At 49.8% G+C, this 18879-nt stretch overlaps 1 protein-coding gene across 9 annotated transcripts in view; it reads left to right on the top strand.

The window, feature by feature from the left end:
* Positions 1–18879, top strand: part of APBB2 (amyloid beta precursor protein binding family B member 2) — a 301532-nt gene that overhangs the window by 223570 nt on the left and 59083 nt on the right. For all 9 annotated transcript variants that reach the window (XM_087827688.1, XM_087827708.1, XM_087827703.1 and 6 more), the window contains 2 exons: positions 14167–14313; positions 17001–17128. In XM_087827688.1, coding sequence (XP_087683814.1) covers positions 14167–14313; positions 17001–17128 — 275 coding nt within the window. The remainder of the gene's footprint in view (positions 1–14166; positions 14314–17000; positions 17129–18879) is intronic.

Consider the following 18879-nt stretch of genomic DNA (forward strand, 5'->3'; position numbering starts at 1 on the left):
AAAACTCTTCCTATCCTGGTGCCTGTGGTTGAAGCCCAGTCTGACGTCAGCCTCCAGAGTCCTGGTTGAAAAGATTTGGGCTTTAGTCACCAGTGGCCTTATACCAGCTTTATTAATGGGGGGGGGGGGGGGGAATACTCCAAAGTTCTATGTAAATATCAACTAAAGTTGCCCCATTTTGCAGGAAACTGTCAATTGTCACTTCTCCCTGGTGTTTACTGTGATTCTTCAGAGAGTTGCAAGGGGTTCAACTCCAGGTCAAGGGCACGTACCTGGGTCGCAGGTTTGATCTCTGGCCCAGTCGGAGCACGTGTGAGAGGCCACCAGTCGATGTTTCTCTCCCCCTCCCTCTCTCCCTTCCACTCTCTAGAAATAAATGGAAAAACTATCCTCAGGTGAGGATTAACCAAAAATAAATAAAAATTAAAAAGAGGTGAGGGAGGGGACAAAGTAGGTAAGGGGAAAAGCCCAAGGTCAGCTCGTGCCTGGAGGCCAGTGTGGCTGGAGCCGAGTGAGTGACCAGTGGGGACAGGAAGGGACACAATGTGTGAGAGGTATTTTACAGTTGGAAAAGTCCTTGAGCGATCTTTCAGCCCAAACCCTTCTCCCTCCTCAGTTCCCTCTTCCCCCCTCTTATTTGTCAGATGAGGAAAAGTCACCAGGTAGTAGCAGCACCAGGACAAGAACCCAGGGTTTTGTGGTTCCTGGTTCCGCCTACAGCCTCCCACACCAAGACCTGGGAAGGTTTAGAGTTACCAAGCCCACCTTCACTGCCCCTTGCCTGGGATGAAGGGTGGGTACAGCCATTTCTCATTATTTGCGATTCTATGAAGTTCTATGAAGGCAATACCAACACTGAATTAGCAAATTCTGAACCATTGCCCCAGGGGAAATGCAGGGTTAGGTTCCCTGAGCCTCCTGTCACTGCATTTTCACAACCTATCAATGCATAACCTTGTTGATGTGTGTTTCTGTTTAAAGACACCTTACTTAATATAGATTGTTGGTTCATTCACACTGAACTCACAGCCAACAGCTCTGGAACTCACGCCTGCACAAAGCTCACGTGACATACACATTTTCTCCATAAAGTACAGCCCAGCCTTCTCGCACTTAGGGACACTAGACAGCATTTGAGCACTGTGCTTGGGGCAGGGGGTACATTTTAAACAGTGAAGTCACCAACAAAAAGCAAAAAACAAGGCTGTAACCGACCACGAAAAGGACACTTACATGCAGCAGGAGAGCTGAAATAAGAAGGCCACAGATTGCCTTGTTCAACCTTAGTGGGAATGTGGGCATCACACAACTCCAGTGTTTTGCCACTTTATCTGTCCACAAGTGACCACAAAAGTGCCACGAGTGCTCATTTCAGGGTTACAAATAAGTTTCAGCGAGGAGGTGAACTTGCAAACGCGGAACCTATAAATAACAAGGACCGGCTGTTTTTGCACTTCAGCTGTTCAGAGGAAGGACTTTATTTGGGATCCAAGTGGCATCATCCTTAGTGGAGTCTCTGTTGTGCACATTTTAAAGGATCAATTAGTTCTGAATTGCCTCAGACACAACCAGTAGAGCATACTTATGGCTAACCGTGCTTAAGAACGATACTCTTGTCTATTCGAGTATTGCAATTCGCGTATTACAAGTAGACTTGTCACTAGTTGGGATTGCACTGTGTAACTCCCCATCTCGCCAGTGTCCCCGCGCTGGCTGTTCCCTGCTGCCTCAGTCCCCTGGCCCCCAGCCCAGGGGCTCAGCCTGACTCCTGACCTGAGGCTCTCTCTGTGCCTCTCTTTGAATCAGCATCTCCCCTAGAGCTCACATGGCCATCTTGCCTCCCCCAGCAAAATACCATGGCCTGCTTTACGTGCAAAGCCTGGGTGTTCACTGTGGTCTTGCTCTATGCTTCCTCTGCAAATAGCATTTCTCGACCTTCCAGCACTGGACCTAGACTCTAGACTCCGTGGTGTAAGTCAGCCATGTGGACCATAGAACTTGCCTCCAGTCTCTTCCAAGACTCCTGTGGGCAAGACTAAAATACCATTCACACTCTCAGGGAGGAAGGATGGCTTCCCAGGAGCGAAGACATCTGCTGCTCTTCTGCAGGAACCCTGCCAGCCTCGCTTCTTGGCCTGGACTTGCACGGGCTCTTACTCAAGCTCTGAGAGAGTGGGCCGGGAATCCGGTGTTTACTGTCACAGACTAGGCTTTTGTTGGCATTCAAGTGTCTCTAGCAACAGAAGTTCCCTTTTGTGTAACGTGTTCACTGTCCCACCAGGAGGAGTTTCTGTGGTGACTGTCAGATCATTTCTTAGCAATGCTTTGTGGTGACTCTGAGCCAACCTGGGCCTTGGGCTGCCACAGGATGCAACTGTCTGGGAAGGGTCAAGATTGGGAGTTTGACTAGGGGGAGTTGACAGGTCAGGTGTCAGGTTTAAGGGGTCCCTTTCCTATCTCCACACTTCATAAGAGCCGTGACTTCACATTACGTAAGAAATAGTCTTTTGTGGAAGAGTTTGAATTTTTGAACAGTTCAACAAAATATTGATTTCTGTACTTGTCCCATGTCTCTTGGGTGAGTGCAGGAATGGCCCAAATCCTACTCTCCAAAGGTTCAGTGGGTCCACCCCTTGTCCCGAGGGCACCATCTAAAGAGCGGGTGTTTGTAGCATGAGCATCTTGATGGTCTGTCTGAAGCTCGGGGTCAGGGCTGGGACAGAGGGACATCATGACAATGAGCTTCTAGATCCCACTGGCACCTAGAGAGGAAATTAGCACAGAGCTCTGCTTGGGGGCTAAGCCCTAGGACAGGACTCTGGGTCTAGCTGGGTGCCCAGTGTCGATGAGGAACCAGCTGGAAGCCCAGATACAGGACTGCAAACACAGCAAGGACTCAAGTGTCCTTGCTCATTGGTCCAGGTGTCCCAGGGCCCTGGAATGTGGGCTCCAGACTGCAAGCCTGTGCGAAGGCCCCACCTGCTAGTGAAGATGGAGCTCCTGTTGTCAGATAAGGACTGGGTTGGGCACTGGGCAGGAATTAGTCTCCGGAAGGACTGGCCCTCAGATCTTACAGTGGAGGCACTTGGAAGCGCATGACAGCTAACCTACACCCCCTGGATATTTTTATGTGACCTTTCTATTACTGGGCATGGCCTAGATCGGGATTTGTTGATCATTTAGAGATAGTCATAATAATAGCTCACACACTGAACACGCACCGTCTACCATTCTGAGCATATTAGATGTATGATGCCATTTGTTGCTCCCGATGTTTCTTAGGACATAAGTACTATTGTTGCCTCCATTTTACAGGTTAGAAAGCTGAGCACAGTAACTGCTCTGCATCACTCAGGAATTAGTGGGGGACCTGGGATTCAAACCTGGATGCTCTGGTTTAGACCCCAGGCTGTAAGCATGTTGTTATGGTAAAAGTGACTGTGCTGGGCTCCCTGCCAGGTTCCCGCACACACCCCCTTGAATCCTCACAGCACGTGCAAGGGCAGGGCTATCCCTCCAAGGATACAGAAACTGGTGACAATTAACTTGCCAAGGGCACAGCCAGGAATTGGTGGTCCAGGGCGCCCAATCAGATCCGGCCCCCTCTCGCCACCATACCTCCCCCTCGGTCTGTCTCCAGCTCACGTGTCTTCATTTGACACTAACGTTACTGGGCATGAGGTATGTGCTGGGTGATCAGAGGTCCATGGAACAGGCCTGGTCCCAACGAGCCTCCTTTGGATTAAGCCTCCTGTTTATAGAACAGCTAATGTAACAAAGAACAGTGGGATCAGGACTAGGGTGGGCATCAAACTGGTCCTCAGCTGGGTCACTTTGCTGAACTTTGCTGAGCTGGTTTCCTCTTCTCTGAAATCAAGATAATAATCTACCCTGAGAATTAAACCTCTGATGAAACTCCAGCTGCTGCTTATTTACTGTGTGATCTTGGGCGATTCAGCTAAGTTCTCTGAGCCACAGTTTCTTGTATATAAAATAGCAAATGTAGCTCACACTTTGTAGGGTTTCAGGAACATGTGCTCAGTGTCGTAAAGCGTGTAGTATGTCCATAAATGTCAGTGCCATCCTCGGTGCTCTCCCCACCAACTGTAGGCTCTTAATTTTGTAGAAAAAATACTTAAAATGGTCACTGCTAGTAAGATGATGATGGTCGTGTGAAAACGTTTAATGCAACATGCCTGCAAGTTTATGTTTAAGTGTACACTTACACAGAATTTGTTCTGGGACATTTGAAACATTGGGCTAAGTCTCTTGGTTGAACCCACTTCTGCTCAACTTTTCCATTGATAAAAATAGGCCTCATAATAGCAGCCTGTCCTGGGCAGGAAATGACTAATACAATTAACTGTTTACGTCCTAAATCACAACCCAGGGCCTGTCTCTCTGTCACACTGGTGATGAACCTCCACGGGTTCTGGCCATTTATGCTGAAGGGGGTTTCTCTGCTTCATTTTCGCTCATCAGCCTGCAGTGGGCTGGTGATTAAAACAGGAGTGGGTTTCCTCCAGAGAACAAATCTTCATGTTAGCCAACCTGAGCGTCAGGTCAGACATATGTTTCTCTCTGTAAATAAATTGGCATTCTGGTTCTTATTTTTAAACATATTAATTGTTCACAGTGTGATGACAGTTCACCCTACTCAGCAGATTAGCAAAGAATCACTGTGGACCAGGCATTGTAGAGGATTTGTCATGGCGGTGGAGCTTCTGCCTTTCTTTGCCAGCAGAAAGCCTTTTGTGTAAGAGAAAGCGCAGGACTGTGGCCGAGGTGGCCCAGAGGCCTCAGCCACACACTAGGCTGCCCCTGGGCCCCTCCCTCAGGTTGTCCCTGAGCCTAGGCCATCCCAGAAGACAGTGTGAACAGCAGGGCGGTGGACAGAGCACAGGCCTCAGCTGGTTGCAGCTGTATTTCTCTGCCTCCATGGACACCCCTGACCAGGTGTTGGGGGCTGGAAAGGGGGGAAGGTGAGGAGGGGAAGGAAGGGTGGTGGCGGGCACTGGTGGACAATGTGCGCAGGGCACCCAGACCTCTTCAGGGCTGGTTAATGCCTATGGTGGATGCTCCTATGTACCTCTGAGGAGCCTTACGGCCAGGTTGAAGCACTAAATCTAGACCTGGGGGCCTTTGAAGTATTTATTCTCTAATCCAGGGGCACTTTCTTCTTGGTGTGCTCCTGGCCTTGAATTATCTGGGGCCACTTTAGAATGGGACCAGGGCTCCCTGACCTCTGATATTAGCCAGATTATGGAGGGGAGGGGTTGTAGGTCCTCTCTGAGCTCCCCAGGTGCAGAGTGAGGTATGTTTCTCTCTCTCCCGCCCAGGAAAACCAGCATTGTTGCTGCTCCTAGGAGGCAGCATGGCCTGGTGACAGGAATTTGTCAGTGCATGAACTTGGGTTTGAATGCCTGTTCTACCAGATGTATGCTGGTTACCTTAAGTTTATACACCGCTGTATTCGTCTACTCGGGGCGACTTAAAGAACAGAAATTGATTTTCTCACAGTTCTGGAGGCCGGAAGTTCAAGATCAAGGTGTTGCCAGGTTTGGTTTCCCCTGCAGCGTCTTTCTTTGGGTTTCAGATAGCTGCCTTCTTCCTGGGTCCACACTTGACCTTTTCTCTGCCCACAACTCCTGGTGTCTCTTCCTCTTCTTATAAGGACACCAGTCTTATTCAATTAGGCCCACCCTTATGACTTTATTTAATCTTAAAAACCTCTTCAAAGGCCCTATCTCCAAATACAGTCACATTGGGGGTTATGGCTTCAACATATGATTTCTGAGGTTGTTACCAGCATTGGGGTTCTTGTGTTCCCTAAGATAGAAATCAAGAGGAAACCCCAGAGACACTTCTAGACAGATTTTATTAAGCTTATGCTCGAGCACAAGGGAGGCAGGACAGAAAAAAGTGGTTCTGTGAACTGGCTGGGGGCTGGCTGTGCTTCGCTGCTTTTATAAACTGGGAACAGGGCGGGCTTTTGTGAAAAGGAGGCTTGTAAAGGGTTCGGGGAGTGGGATTTTCCCCGTCAGGGTGGGGTTACTTCCTCTGTCTCTCAGGTTGCTTGGCAGCTGTCTCCTTGCCTGTGCTTTGAGGGAAGATGGTGTCACTCAGTACTGTCACCCCAGGAAGGTCATGTTGAGGCCAAACCTTGATCAACTACGCTTGTGTTTTGACATCTTCTGGCCACCTGGTCTTAACTTGGCTTCCTGGCCACCTGGTATTTTTCCTTTCTTGGGCCCAAGTCCCTGTACTCTCAAGGGGACAGAATTCAAACCATAACAACCACTCTGTGCCTCAGTTTCCTCATCTGTAAAATAGAAATGATATAACATCTACTTCATATGTTGCCATATGGGTTACGTTGATGACATAAGATATGTAGAGGAAAGTATTTGACATCTGTATATGGTGGGCAGGCAGTCAAGAAGATGGCTATCCTAGACAATACTTTGATTATAGCTCAATTGTTAGTGCCTGGCACATTTTAAGTGATACATGGGTGTTACTATAATTATGAGTGTCCTCTTTAGAGAAGACTCTGTCAGCATAAAATGTTAGCATTCTTCTTTTCCGGTAGGGCTGACTTGTTCTGAAAAACAGAAAAGACAGAAAGTTAAGTAAATGGCACCACGGGCTCAGAACCCCACCGGCCAGGTGCCTTGTTTTCTGCCCGAATGCTCACTGTGTTGCAGACACTTGGGAAGGGGAGGGCTACAGCAGGAACCGCTGAAGCACTCAGTGGGGTCAGTAGAAAAATGCTCTCTGGGTCCTTCCTGGCTGTAAGGACCACACTTAATAATGAACCAGGCTTGCTCCTTGCTTCAGCCGATGGAGAACTGGGTCAGGCTCCACTCTGGAGCCCCCAGGCACCTCTCCAGCAGAGCCCGCTGGGATGCTGCTTTTGGAAAGCACTTCAGTGTTTCAAAGAAAAGCAGTAGCAATGAAACCTAATTTTATTTCAATCCGCGTCTTTAATGTCAGTTACCTACATTCCTACATGTGATGACCACAAACACCGAGGTACTGAGGACTTGCCTATTCTGGAGGCAACTTCCAGGGAAGATGTGTTGAACCTTGAAAAGCCTGTGCATTTTTAGATCCAACTCGATGCGGGTCATTTGAGGTGACAGCCGTTTGCTTCCAAGCTGCTTTATTTCTTAGTAAAATTTGGACAGTCAGAGACCTGCCTCTGGGCAAGATCAGGTCTGCACTGTCTCTAATGCATGCGGAAATGAAAGGGCTATAGGCTGGTCTTAACTCTTAGGGAAACACCCAGAATATAGGATAGTAAATATAATGAATGTAGCCTAAGTAGCTACATTATTCTCGCCACCAGTATGAAATAGAGAAAGGATACTCTCACTGGCAGATGTGGGCTCTGTGATTATTAGAAAGGTCCTTCATAGTCACATGTAGCAAGAATTCGTGTGTGTGCGAATGTGCTTTTTGTTTTTTTCCACCTGACCCCAAGAGCATAGACATAAAAGGTCTCTGCAGAGCAGCTCTAGGTAGCTCAGCAGCCAGGATCACCATGCTCTGGGGCTGCAGGTGAGGCGGGCTCCAGGTGAGGCGGGCCCCAGGTGAGGCGGGCTCCAGGTGAGGCGGGCCCCAGGTGAGGCGGGCTCCAGGTGAGGCGGGCCGCAGGTGAGGCGGGCCGCAGGTGAGGCGGGCCGCAGGTGAGGCGGGCCCCAGGTGAGGCGGGCCGCAGGTGAGGCGGGCTCCAGGTGAGGCGGGCCCCAGGTGAGGCGGGCTCCAGGTGAGGCGGGCCCCAGGTGAGGCGGGCTCCAGGTGAGGCGGGCTCCAGGTGAGGCGGGCCGCAGGTGAGGCGGGCCGCAGGTGAGGCGGGCCGCAGGTGAGGCGGGCCCCAGGTGAGGCGGGCCGCAGGTGAGGCGGGCCCCAGGTGAGGCGGGCCCCAGGTGAGGCGGGCCGCAGGTGAGGCGGGCTCCAGGTGAGGCGGGCCCCAGGTGAGGCGGGCCCCAGGTGAGGCGGGCCGCAGGTGAGGCGGGCTCCAGGTGAGGCGGGCTCCAGGTGAGGCGGGCTCCAGGTGAGGCGGGCCGCAGGTGAGGCGGGCTCCAGGTGAGGCGGGCTCCAGGTGGCATGGGCTCCAGGTGAGGCGGGCCCCAGGTGAGGCGGGCCCCAGGTGAGGCGGGCCCCAGGTGAGGCGGGCCCCAGGTGAGGCGGGCCGCAGGTGAGGCGGGCCCCAGGTGAGGCGGGCCCCAGGTGAGGCGGGCCCCAGGTGAGGCGGGCCCCAGGTGGCATGGGCTCCAGGTGAGGCGGGCCCCAGGTGAGGCGGGCCGCAGGTGAGGCGGGCCCCAGGTGAGGCGGGCCGCAGGTGAGGCGGGCCGCAGGTGAGGCGGGCTCCAGGTGAGGCGGGCCGCAGGTGAGGCGGGCCGCAGGTGAGGCGGGCTCCAGGTGAGGCGGGCCCCAGGTGAGGTGGGCTCCAGGTGAGGCGGGCTCCAGGTGACGTGGGCTCCAGGTGAGGCGGGCCCCAGGTGAGGCAGGCTCTAGGTGAGGTGGGCCCAGCCACACATCCTGCGGAAACCCGTGTGTCCTTCCTAAAGTCCTTCCCCTTCCCTGGGACATGTGTTTCCCTTACGTTGACTTCCTGAGGCCTTTGCCATTGCTTCTCTCTGCGAGGCATCTCTCCAGGGGAGGGTCTACCTTCTTTCATTCCCTGTGAGGACACCAGCCATCTCTTTGTGACAGGCCTCTGCTGGAGCATCAAGGGTGATGCAGAGGGCCCCCCATTGCATCAGACGCAGCTCCTGGCTTCTGAAATGGGATTGGACTGCCCTCATCTTTACGGGCCACTCAGGCAGGCCCGCCAGCCCCTCAAGGTTGTGCTTCCCCAGAGGTTGTGCAGCCCTTTCTCTCTCCCATTTCCTTTTCAGGCCTGTTCCTCTGTTTTCCATAAATTCCTGATCATTTAACCATTTCCTCGTTCGTTTCTCAAAGAAGAACTATGATGCCAACTAGTAAGCTTTTTCTACCCCAATCCATGCCTGAATGGATGTCAACGAGTGAGGACTGTGGTACCCAACCCCCTGGGAATTCTTACAAAGTACTTCATAGTCACAGAGCCTTTGGAAAGCTGGTGAACACTTTAGACACTCTTTCCATAAGATGCAAACACACACACAGTTTTGGATATATTCTCAGGAGCTTCCTGATCTCCCAGCCCCTCAGCAGGCCCCGCGTCTCTCTCTGCCCCCAGCCACCCATGGTTTAGCCTTATTGACACTGGATCACTAGTTGGAAAAACAAAACAGGATTGACTGGCTGGCTGTTGGCAACATTCCCCAATCCTGACACCTTTGACAGGGATCAGATATCGTGGGAGAATGGTGTTCAGCTTTTCTCAGCCATCCCCCCTGGGCCAGGCCCTATGGAAGAACTTAGCACAGGCCATCCCACTGATCATGCCGGTGCCCTGGGGGGTGCGTACCAGTATCGTCGCTGCCACAAATGAGCAAACTGAGGCTGACCAGGATTAAGTAAGGTGGCTCAGATCACACCACTAATAAGTGGCCAATGTGGGATATGGTCCCAGGTCAGTGACTTGAAATCCTTGGCCCTAAATCACTATGCCCACTGCCCCTCCCCTACACACCATGGTTACGTCCATGGAGCTGTGTGACCTTTTGTGTCACAGCCAAGTGAGTATGTCCATCCACATTGAAATACTCCTCAGAACAGAGTGTTCCGTTGGCTTCATTGATGAGTCTTCAGTGCCTCGCCTGCAGTAGGTGTCAGTAATATTTGTTACATAAGTGAATCCGTCCATCCTATAAGGCACAGCGTCCTTCAGGAAGCTGTCCGTAATTCCCTCTCTCTGAGTTAAAAATCTCCTCCTTCCAGGAGTTCTCAGCAGGTACGTGTGCCTCTGTGCCCCTTAAGTCGCCTTGCTGTGTTACAGATTCCCACCTCGTGTCTACTCTGTTATAAGCTTCTCCAAGACAGGGTTGTGCCTGACTCATCTCTCTGTGTCTCCAGGAACTAATAGGCACTCAGTAGATGTGTATTGACTTGAATACACAGTTGTTATTGTGCCACAGGGGAATTAGGCTTAAGTGGCACGTAGTCCCTGTAAACAAGAGTTAATTGGTATTATATTTGTAATACTAGACCAAACTGTAGCTTTTCTCTGTGCACTTTTTTAGTTTTTTAATATCTGTAATTTAGTGTTGCTATGGATTTCAGAATCATTTCCCTTTTTGACACTGTCCCTCAGTAGTTATAGAGCAGTGGCCATGTTCTGGACACTGAGTGTGCTGCTTGGTGGACATTAGCTCATTGAAGCACCGTCTTCTGTGGCGCCGGGCACCGAGGCTGGCCCACCTGATAGAGGTGAGGCTCATATCCTCTCTTCCAGCTCGTTTCCTCATCTCTCCTCTCCCTCCCCCCCTGCCCCACCTTGTGGGTTAGGAGCCAGGCCCCCAAGTTGTCTGCCAGCATGTGCTCACCTTGCATGTCCTCCTTAAAGCTCTTTGGGTTAAGTGTTATTGAAGAATGAACATCAATCAAAGTGCAACTACTGAGCTTTATTCAAAAATTGAAAAAGCTTTTATTTAAAATCCTCACCCAGGGGTATTTTTTCCATCACTTTCGGGAGAGTCGGGGGGGGGGGGCGGAGAGAAACATCGATGTGAGAGGGACACATCGATTGGTTGCTTCATGCATGAGCCCCGACCAGGGCTGGGGATCAAGCCTGCAACTGAGGAACGTGCCCTTGGCTGGAATCGAACCTGGGACCCTTCAGCCCGCAGGCCGACGCTCTAACCAGTGAGCCAAACCAGCTAGGGCTGAAAAACCATTTTTAAAGGCAGGTTTGTTAAATATGTTGAACTCTTCCCATACTCTGAAACGGGGGTTATTCCCAGAGCTGATTGGTACGGAAAGCATTAATTCCCCCTTTGAAGGAAAAGTGGTGGCGGTTATAAACCTTCCTGGCCACACGGGGGCAGCACCTAACAGCACAGGTTCCTCTTTGCTGCCCCTTCCTTTGGTAGGAAGCCAGCTCACTCCCTGGTGGAGCTGGGTTATGTCCTGTACACCCCGTTTCTTTTACTCCGGTGGTGAAGCTCTTCAAGTCAGAAGCTAAATTGCAATAGCAGGATTGCACAAGGAAAATTACTTAAAATCATTATAGTAATATATTTAGGGTTCTTGTTTTCTCTTTTATCAGCATGACAAAACAATATACTCAGTGCTTTGTTAGGATTAGTTAGCTATTTGCATTTCTTAGTCAAAAAAACTACCCTTGATTTTTGAGTGAGCTAGTTTAATTCAAAATCGGTGAGTTCTTGGACTCAAGGGACAAAAAGCAGCAAGTTGTGTTTTTCTAACCTTCTTAATTGTTAATAAATTCTTTTGAGTATTCATAGGCTGTAGGGCGTTAGAGAAAGTGAAAAAATATGTTCCTGGCTTCTAGTTTTAAGGACGTCCCACAAGAATACTGGTTTCTTAGACTTCAAACCCCCCACCCAACATCACCAAGATGCTCTACTCATAGCAATTTCTCTTGGTTTTGAACCCCATTTCCACTTGGTCATATCTCAATATCCTGCCCAAGCCTATTTCCATATCAGAGGCAGAATAACTGGAATTTTGACTAGAGTGACTATAATAATTTATTATTCAAATTGGGGCACTTTTGAAAATAAAAGCTGTTTTTAATAATTTTGCCACCACAACAAACTAAACCAGAGCCATCCTGGGACAATTGAAACGTGTGGTCACCCTAATTACAAATGTTCTGCTCCTGTCATTTCCCCTTTTGATGACTCCAGTGAAGATTTCCGTGGCACTGTATTCATGTGCTCTTTCACTCAGTGCACGTTCATTGAGTGTTTCCTACCTGCTGGGTTCTCTTGCTGTATTGCATTGTTTTCTCTGACAACCCTCTGAAGTAATAATTGTTATTCCTATTTTTACAAATGAAACAAATTGGGACTTTGTAAATTACCTGCCCACTATCACAGTACCAATAAGTCTAAGAGCTAAGATTTGAATCCAGGCGATCCCTGCTCTAGAGCCGTGCACTCAAAACTGTATTGGCATCGAGCCTTCTTTATGGGCCTAGCCCCAGCTGACACTCTTCCTTCAGTCAAAGCTCAGGCATAAAGCAGAGTGGTTAGGACTGGGAGCCCCAAAGTCAGACTGCCTGGTTTGAATCCTCGGTCCACCACTTAATAGCTCTGGCCTTCACTCACTCTCCTCATCTGTAAAATGGGTAGTTAACTTAGTATCGACCTCAGAGGGCTGAGGGAAGGATGAAATGAATCCATATTTTTAACATTTGAAGAATGCCTTGTTCGCAGGGTCAGATGATACAACTCTGCGGTGCTAATTTTCTGCTATTAAGTAGGCTGGGATAACATAAATGTTCTCCCAAGCTAGAGCGTTTCTATTTCTTTTCTGAGGTGGGAGGAGAACACGGAGCTGGTAGGTACCGAGATCGAATTGGCAGGCGCAGGTGGGTTGTTGCAATATGATGCTACTGACTAGGGACTGTGTTGGGAACCAGCAAAGGAGGGAGGTTAGTGACCTGCACAGCGCCCCCTGCAGGACGCAGGAATGAGCACTCCGGGCGCAGACCAGCAAAGGCCTGGTCTTCCTAAAACAAGCAAGAGGTGCTGTGCCCTGCTCCTGGGACATATGGGGACATCCAGCTGGAGAAATGGTTTGGTCTGGGGCTCAGGAAGCAGAGCCGCACGGGCAGGCTGACCAGCTAGGAAACCTCCCAGCGGCTGAGCGGGGGCAGCCCTCGCGTGGCCGCAGGCGCCTGAGCCTGTGCGCATCCCCTTACCCTTCGGGCAGGGGCGCTGTGGTGGACGCAGCCCCCAGACCTCGCCTGGGACACAGCCCTGAGGAGCCTTTTCAGTCAGCATCGCGGGGACAACCTCCTCTTTCTGGTGTATTTGTAAACGGCCCATATGCACCTCAGCATGTGGCAGCGGTTCTGCTCCAGGTGGTCACACAGGCACCTCAGTACTTGTCCCCATAGGATGTGGGGATCGTCCTGCACTATGCCTAAATAGATTGTCTTCGGTATTTTGCTGTGTGTGTGTGTGTGTGTGTGTGTGTGTGTGTCCGGAGAAACTGTGATTAACGACTCAGGAAGGAGCCTGGGCCTGGAGGCTGAGACGGGGAAGGCTGAACGAGACTGAAGTGGTCACTTTGGGACTGTTCGCAGCATTTCTTCATTTTATTATGACGTTCACTTTGGGAAACTTTACAAGATGCCCCTCTTATCCCGGGAAGGTGGTCTCTTCCGCTGATGTGCAGCTTGGGAGGGACCCCAGCCCTCAGAGTGGGATCAGGAACCTGGGTTGCAGGGTCAGGTGGGGGGCCCCAGTTCCAGCCACCCAGGAACCCTGGCGATTGTCAGCAAAGCGGAAGCTGCCCTCACATGTTCCAGTTGTTTCTTCCTTTCTTCATCTTTGGATTTTTTTTACTTATTGCAATATGCATATGATGCTTCTCATATTTTTTTAATTGATAACCGAACTTTTAAAAAACAAGGAGTGTCATCTCAAAATATCTCTAAGTGATAAAGGAATAAACGGAGCTTGTGCTTTAAGGTGTCTCCCAAGTCCATCCATTCTGCAGGCTCCCCAGGATTTGGTGCTAAGAGCGTGCTGTAGGAGCTGAGACCTGCTATCATGGGAACACATTTTCCCCCTGTTTCCTTCATTTTCTGGGTATTAGAGGATACATTTTGCCTCGTTGTCATGAAAGCGCCTAACCTGGATTTGATTCAGTCTCTCTCCTATTGTTTTTCCTAGGTGCTAACAACTAAGAGAGCTCATAGGGGTTGTATTTCTTACTATTAAAAAAACCTGCCTTCTAATAGATAAAGGTGCTTAGAAATTTTTATATCCATTAGCCCTAAAATTCCAGTTCTAGTTATCTATTCTAAGAAAACTATCTGAGCACACACACAGAAAGCTAGGTAAGGAGATATTTATCACTACATTTTCTAATAGCAAAGAGTCACAGTTACTTTTCCAATAGTAGGGATGAAATGACTGAACCTGATGTAGCAGTTGGAGACTCACTAGGCATGCCTCGCAAAGGCTTTTAGGGTAGATTGACCCGAAGTGACCTGTGACCAGTGAGGAATTTCATGTTCCTGACTCTGTCTTCCAGTGTTTTGCTGTGCGCTCTCTGGGATGGGTAGAAATGGCAGAGGAGGACCTCGCCCCTGGGAAGAGCAGTGTTGCTGTCAACAATTGCATCCGACAGCTTTCTTACTGCAAAAATGACATCCGGGACACAGTCGGCATTTGGGGAGAGGTAAGTAACTCGTGGAAACAGTGAGTGGCAGGCTTGGTGCCATTCCGCTGTGCTTCGTGGAAGCCCAGAGCTCTGGGACATGGTACAGAGAAGACCCATAGTGTAGGCAGGATGCACCCTGTTATCTACCCGTTAGTGCTGTCAGATCCCAGTGAGGACGGGGACCCTCCAGGAGAACGTTGCCACCGTCTGTGACGGATCTACCTGAGATCCCTGAGTCCCCAGGAATCCGTTATGGACTTCAGGGCCCAGAAAGCCCCTTAAATTTGCAGGCAAAGTTGGGCGTGCCAGGATATAAGAGCAGTAAGACCCATGGCCCTCTCAAAGTATGTCCTCAAAGGGGAATGTGGCCCCCACATACACACAAAAATGTTGATGCGGCCGCTCTAAAGGTTGAAAAATTATCCCTTTATAACACATTCTTTATTTACATCTGAAAATCAACATTATACATGAGTTTTGTAATTGATATCTATATATTTTTTCTCACTTTGAACAAAGTAATTCCACTTTCAGGTATTAGTTGAGCTAATTTAGAAAGGAAAATAAGAATAAATATAAAGTATCTATAACAATCATATGAAATAGGAAAAGCCAATTCCTACCGTGCTCTGAGACTTGTCAAACAAACACATTGGGAGTGTCTTGGAGTAGTGTTGCTACGCGAGTCTACCCCACTTGGTCCCTCCCCAGTGAACAGGGCCTCTGTTGCCTTTGGGGGACCCAGTTGTGGTGTTTAAGCCAAACCAGCTCAAAGGAAGTGCATCGCCCAGCTCAGTGAGGGGGGACTTCAACTCACTGTGGGTCACATCCTGAAAAGCGTGTTTAGCATGTCAGGTGGCGATGTCAGCCACAGCGAGCCCTGTAGTGTCTATAGTCCCTGCAAAGTGTTTGCCATGAAGCAGCTGCACAGAATGGGGATTGCTGCCCAGCGGGAGTTGCGCTGGGAGCCATTCACTACTGGGTCTGGCTGAAGATCTCCTTAGATCCCCTTTGGGCCGCAGTCGCTGCTTAGTACCTGGTGGGAAGGGACCAGAAATCCCTGGCAGCTCTGCTGTCCCAAAGCACGACACCTGGTGGCCCCAGGGGGCCTGGGACCTGCTCTGCTCTCCCGTTCCCAGCTCTTGGCAGTCGTGCAGCACCCGAGAGCCGCTCTGGCAGCCCTGAACTGAGGTCTGCAGGAAAGGAGCCCAGCCTTTAGCTGAAGGACGGTGTGGGGTCGGCAGCTTGGCTCCTCTCCTTGGCTCAGCTACTGGCCAGTTACTCAGCATCCTGAGGTGCTGGGCAACTCTGGTGGTTAATCTGCAAACTAGCTAATTAAGGACTGGCTCTTTGCCCAACATCTGGACACAGCTGAATGAGCTGCAATTCCCAGCAAAACATTTGGGGGTGCCGTGAGCTGAGGTCGTGGGCAGCCTGTCGCTCCAGGCTCTGCTGTCCTCACAGGCTGTGTTTCCTGCCGGGGCTCTCTTCTGGAATTGGCTTCCCTGCCCTTTGGGAAGATTTCAGATCATCCTGGATCTCAGGCGTAGACTCTCAGCTTAAACACTGGCTGGCAGAGGCACTGAAAACCCATGTCTGCCACCTAAGCAGTGGAGCTTGTATGCACTCTGAGGACCTTGCATGGGAACCTAAAATATCATTCTCAAAACCAGACCACAGAGTAATTCATCTCTCCTGCTCTGGGACTTGAAGACCCACCAGGAAGCCTCACTGTTTTTCCCAGTAGCACCTCCCTAGCTTCAGTGTCACAGCATCAGGGTTGACCGTGACCTTCAGCAGACACAGTCTTTCAGTTGTACAGTGAAGTTTTGAATAGCTTCTTTCAATTATGCTTCAGGAATTTCAAGGGGAATAAAGCTGAATGGTCTAATGTTCCCACCCTCAAAGAGCCAACATCTGTGGAGAGACAGGAGACCAAAACTTGAAAACTTGAATAGTGATGTAGGAGAGGAAAAACTTTGCTTGGCCTCCCCTTATGGTGGTATTAACACAACACCCGTGTAGCTCTGTGTCAGACCTTGGGCAAGTTACTCAACCCTTAGGCCTTGGTTTGCCCATCTGCTAATTGGAAATAATAACAAACCAAGCTCTCGGAACAAGTTAGAGAGTCCATGAGCCAAGGTACCTAAGGCATGTGACATGATATCTGAGATGTGATAAAGTCACATAAATGTTAGCTGCGGTGGTACTGAGAAGTGTCACAAAGCTGCTTCTGCTCCTCGCCAGCCAAATCACACAAACATGAAGTGGTGTGAGAGTTGAGAAGAGATGGACATCATTGTTGGCCTGAGAAGGCCGTTGGGGGTGCCTGCTGCCGTCTGGCCTGAGGGGAAGGAAGAGGGAGTGTGCTTATGAGAGGATGCTGGGCATGGAGTTAGGGAAAGACCAGATTCTCCAGGGAACCCACCATTAGCCTTTTTCTTAAAGATTCAGAAGTGTAAACAGTTAAAAATAAGAGCTGGCTAGAAAGAAGGCTAGAGACACTTTTCAGAGGACTTGGGAGGGAAATCTGAAAGATTTATGAATACTTTAGTCAGGAGAGGATGTTTTTCCCTTGGGAAAACAAATTATGGCCCCCAAAGGGTGGCTTCTTTTGACCTGAAACAACATCCCTAGATAGTCACAGGTTTTGCAAGGATGTGTGTGCGCTTCATGAGAGGGTAACGCTTTCTCATTGACTCCAGGGGAAGGACATGTACCTGATTCTGGAGAACGACACGCTCAGCCTGGTGGACCCCATGGACCGCACCGTGCTCCACTCCCAGCCCATCGTGAGCATCCGCGTGTGGGGCGTGGGCCGCGACAATGGCCGGTGAGTGCCCTGGGAGCCGCAGTCACTGTCACCTCACCAGGTACCCGGGTTTTAGCGCCACACCGAAGTGAGGTCTCACTGTTCCTGCACCTCACTGAACATGCAATGACAGTAGACTTTCTTTAGAAATGTAAGAAATTACAGCATATCTCTGTTTCCCCACCTAGACCCTCCACGCTACTTCCCCCCTGGTTTCTGCACCTCAAACCTTTTGTCAGTTCTGGACCCTGCCTTCGATTTCTGCGTCTCTCTCCTGCCCACCCTCATTCATCCAAGGTCCTGACTCACCCATGCTCCCTGAACCCTCACTTTTCCTCCCTTCTCTGCAGCCTGTTTTACCCTCCATTTCATCGGGTTGCATCTTGGCCATTTCCCACTCCCTCCCACTGGTATTTTCTCCGCAGGGGGCTTGTGGAGGGAGCGGTTATGCAGCCCGAGTCACGAGCTTCAGATCACTGAGTCACAATCACCAGAAGCTGGGGCCTGGGGTTGCTGAGTGCCTTTCACACTTGAAACATGTGGTCACATCAAAATTCCACTCGATGCGTATGTTTCTGAAATTCTGCTAAAAATGTGTTATTGATAGAAGTGCTTCTTTCTTAGGGGTGCTGTGAATTTCTGTTCTCCAGGATGACTGGAAGCAAGGAAGTTCTGATGTCCAAGTACACATTCTAACTAAAAAGTGGCAGTTACCACAGACGTCATCTCGGATGCCACTATTAAGTAATTGGGCTACATTAAATGCACTTAACTCTTGAATTACAGTTGACCTTTGAACAACTCGGGTTTGAATTGCTTGGGTTCACATACTGGACCCAGGTAGGTCAAACCTGCATTGTTCAGGGTCAACCATATTCTCCATCTGCAGTTGGAAATTTGAGTATGTGAGGCCAACTTAAGTTATATGTGGATTTTCGACTGCTGGGGTGGTTGGTGCCCCTAACCCCCACATTGTTCAGGGATCAACTGTATGGTTAATCTTTGGCAACTTTCAATGTACCTGAGGATCTCCTAACTTTTAGGGATGAGCTATAGGATGCTAGTCTTCTGATTCAGTTGTAAATTCTAAGTCAGAAAGGAAACTGGTTAAGCATCCCTCTGTCAAAGAACAGGCACTTTTGCTAGAACCAGACTCGAGAAATGGTTCGCACAACCTCTGCCTGCTGGTTGGATAATCCTTCCTGGGAGCACAGTTGTGTCTTTGAGCTTTTGTAACAGAGTGATGAATGGTGACAGCTGGGCCAGGTGCTTTGGGGGGGCCGGGTGAGTGGATAGATTAAGCTTACACACCTGTCATTCACTAGCTTGGCAGAGCTGTAGTAGCACTGAAGTCGATGTGTTGACATGAATTGATTAACTTTACAAGGAAAATACCTGATAATGTTTGCGCGTCGTTAAAAATGTTTAGCCTCAATGGAAAGGTGTAAAATGCTTGATCCTTCCCCGGTTCCTGTCCTAGTTTGTTTTTTAAGGCAGGAGCCAAGGTGAAGATCACTATATACATGTGCAAGTATGTGGGGTTGTGTTTTCTAAAGGTTACACTGTGAGCGGATTTCACTGATTAGCTTTCAGCCCACCCCCAAGGCTTTACAGTGAGGCCAGATGCTACATGTTCAGGGAGAAAAAATTATTCAAACTCCTGTTGACTAAATTATTCAAGCTCTGCGCCTCGGTTTCTGTCGTCTGTGAAACACACATCATAGTAAGGACCACAGTGCATGTGTATGTGTGCCTGAGTGTATGTACGGTAA

This window comes from Miniopterus natalensis, chromosome 1 (genome assembly GCF_054644295.1).
Source record: "Miniopterus natalensis isolate mMinNat1 chromosome 1, mMinNat1.hap1, whole genome shotgun sequence".
Lineage (NCBI taxonomy): Eukaryota > Metazoa > Chordata > Mammalia > Chiroptera > Miniopteridae > Miniopterus > Miniopterus natalensis.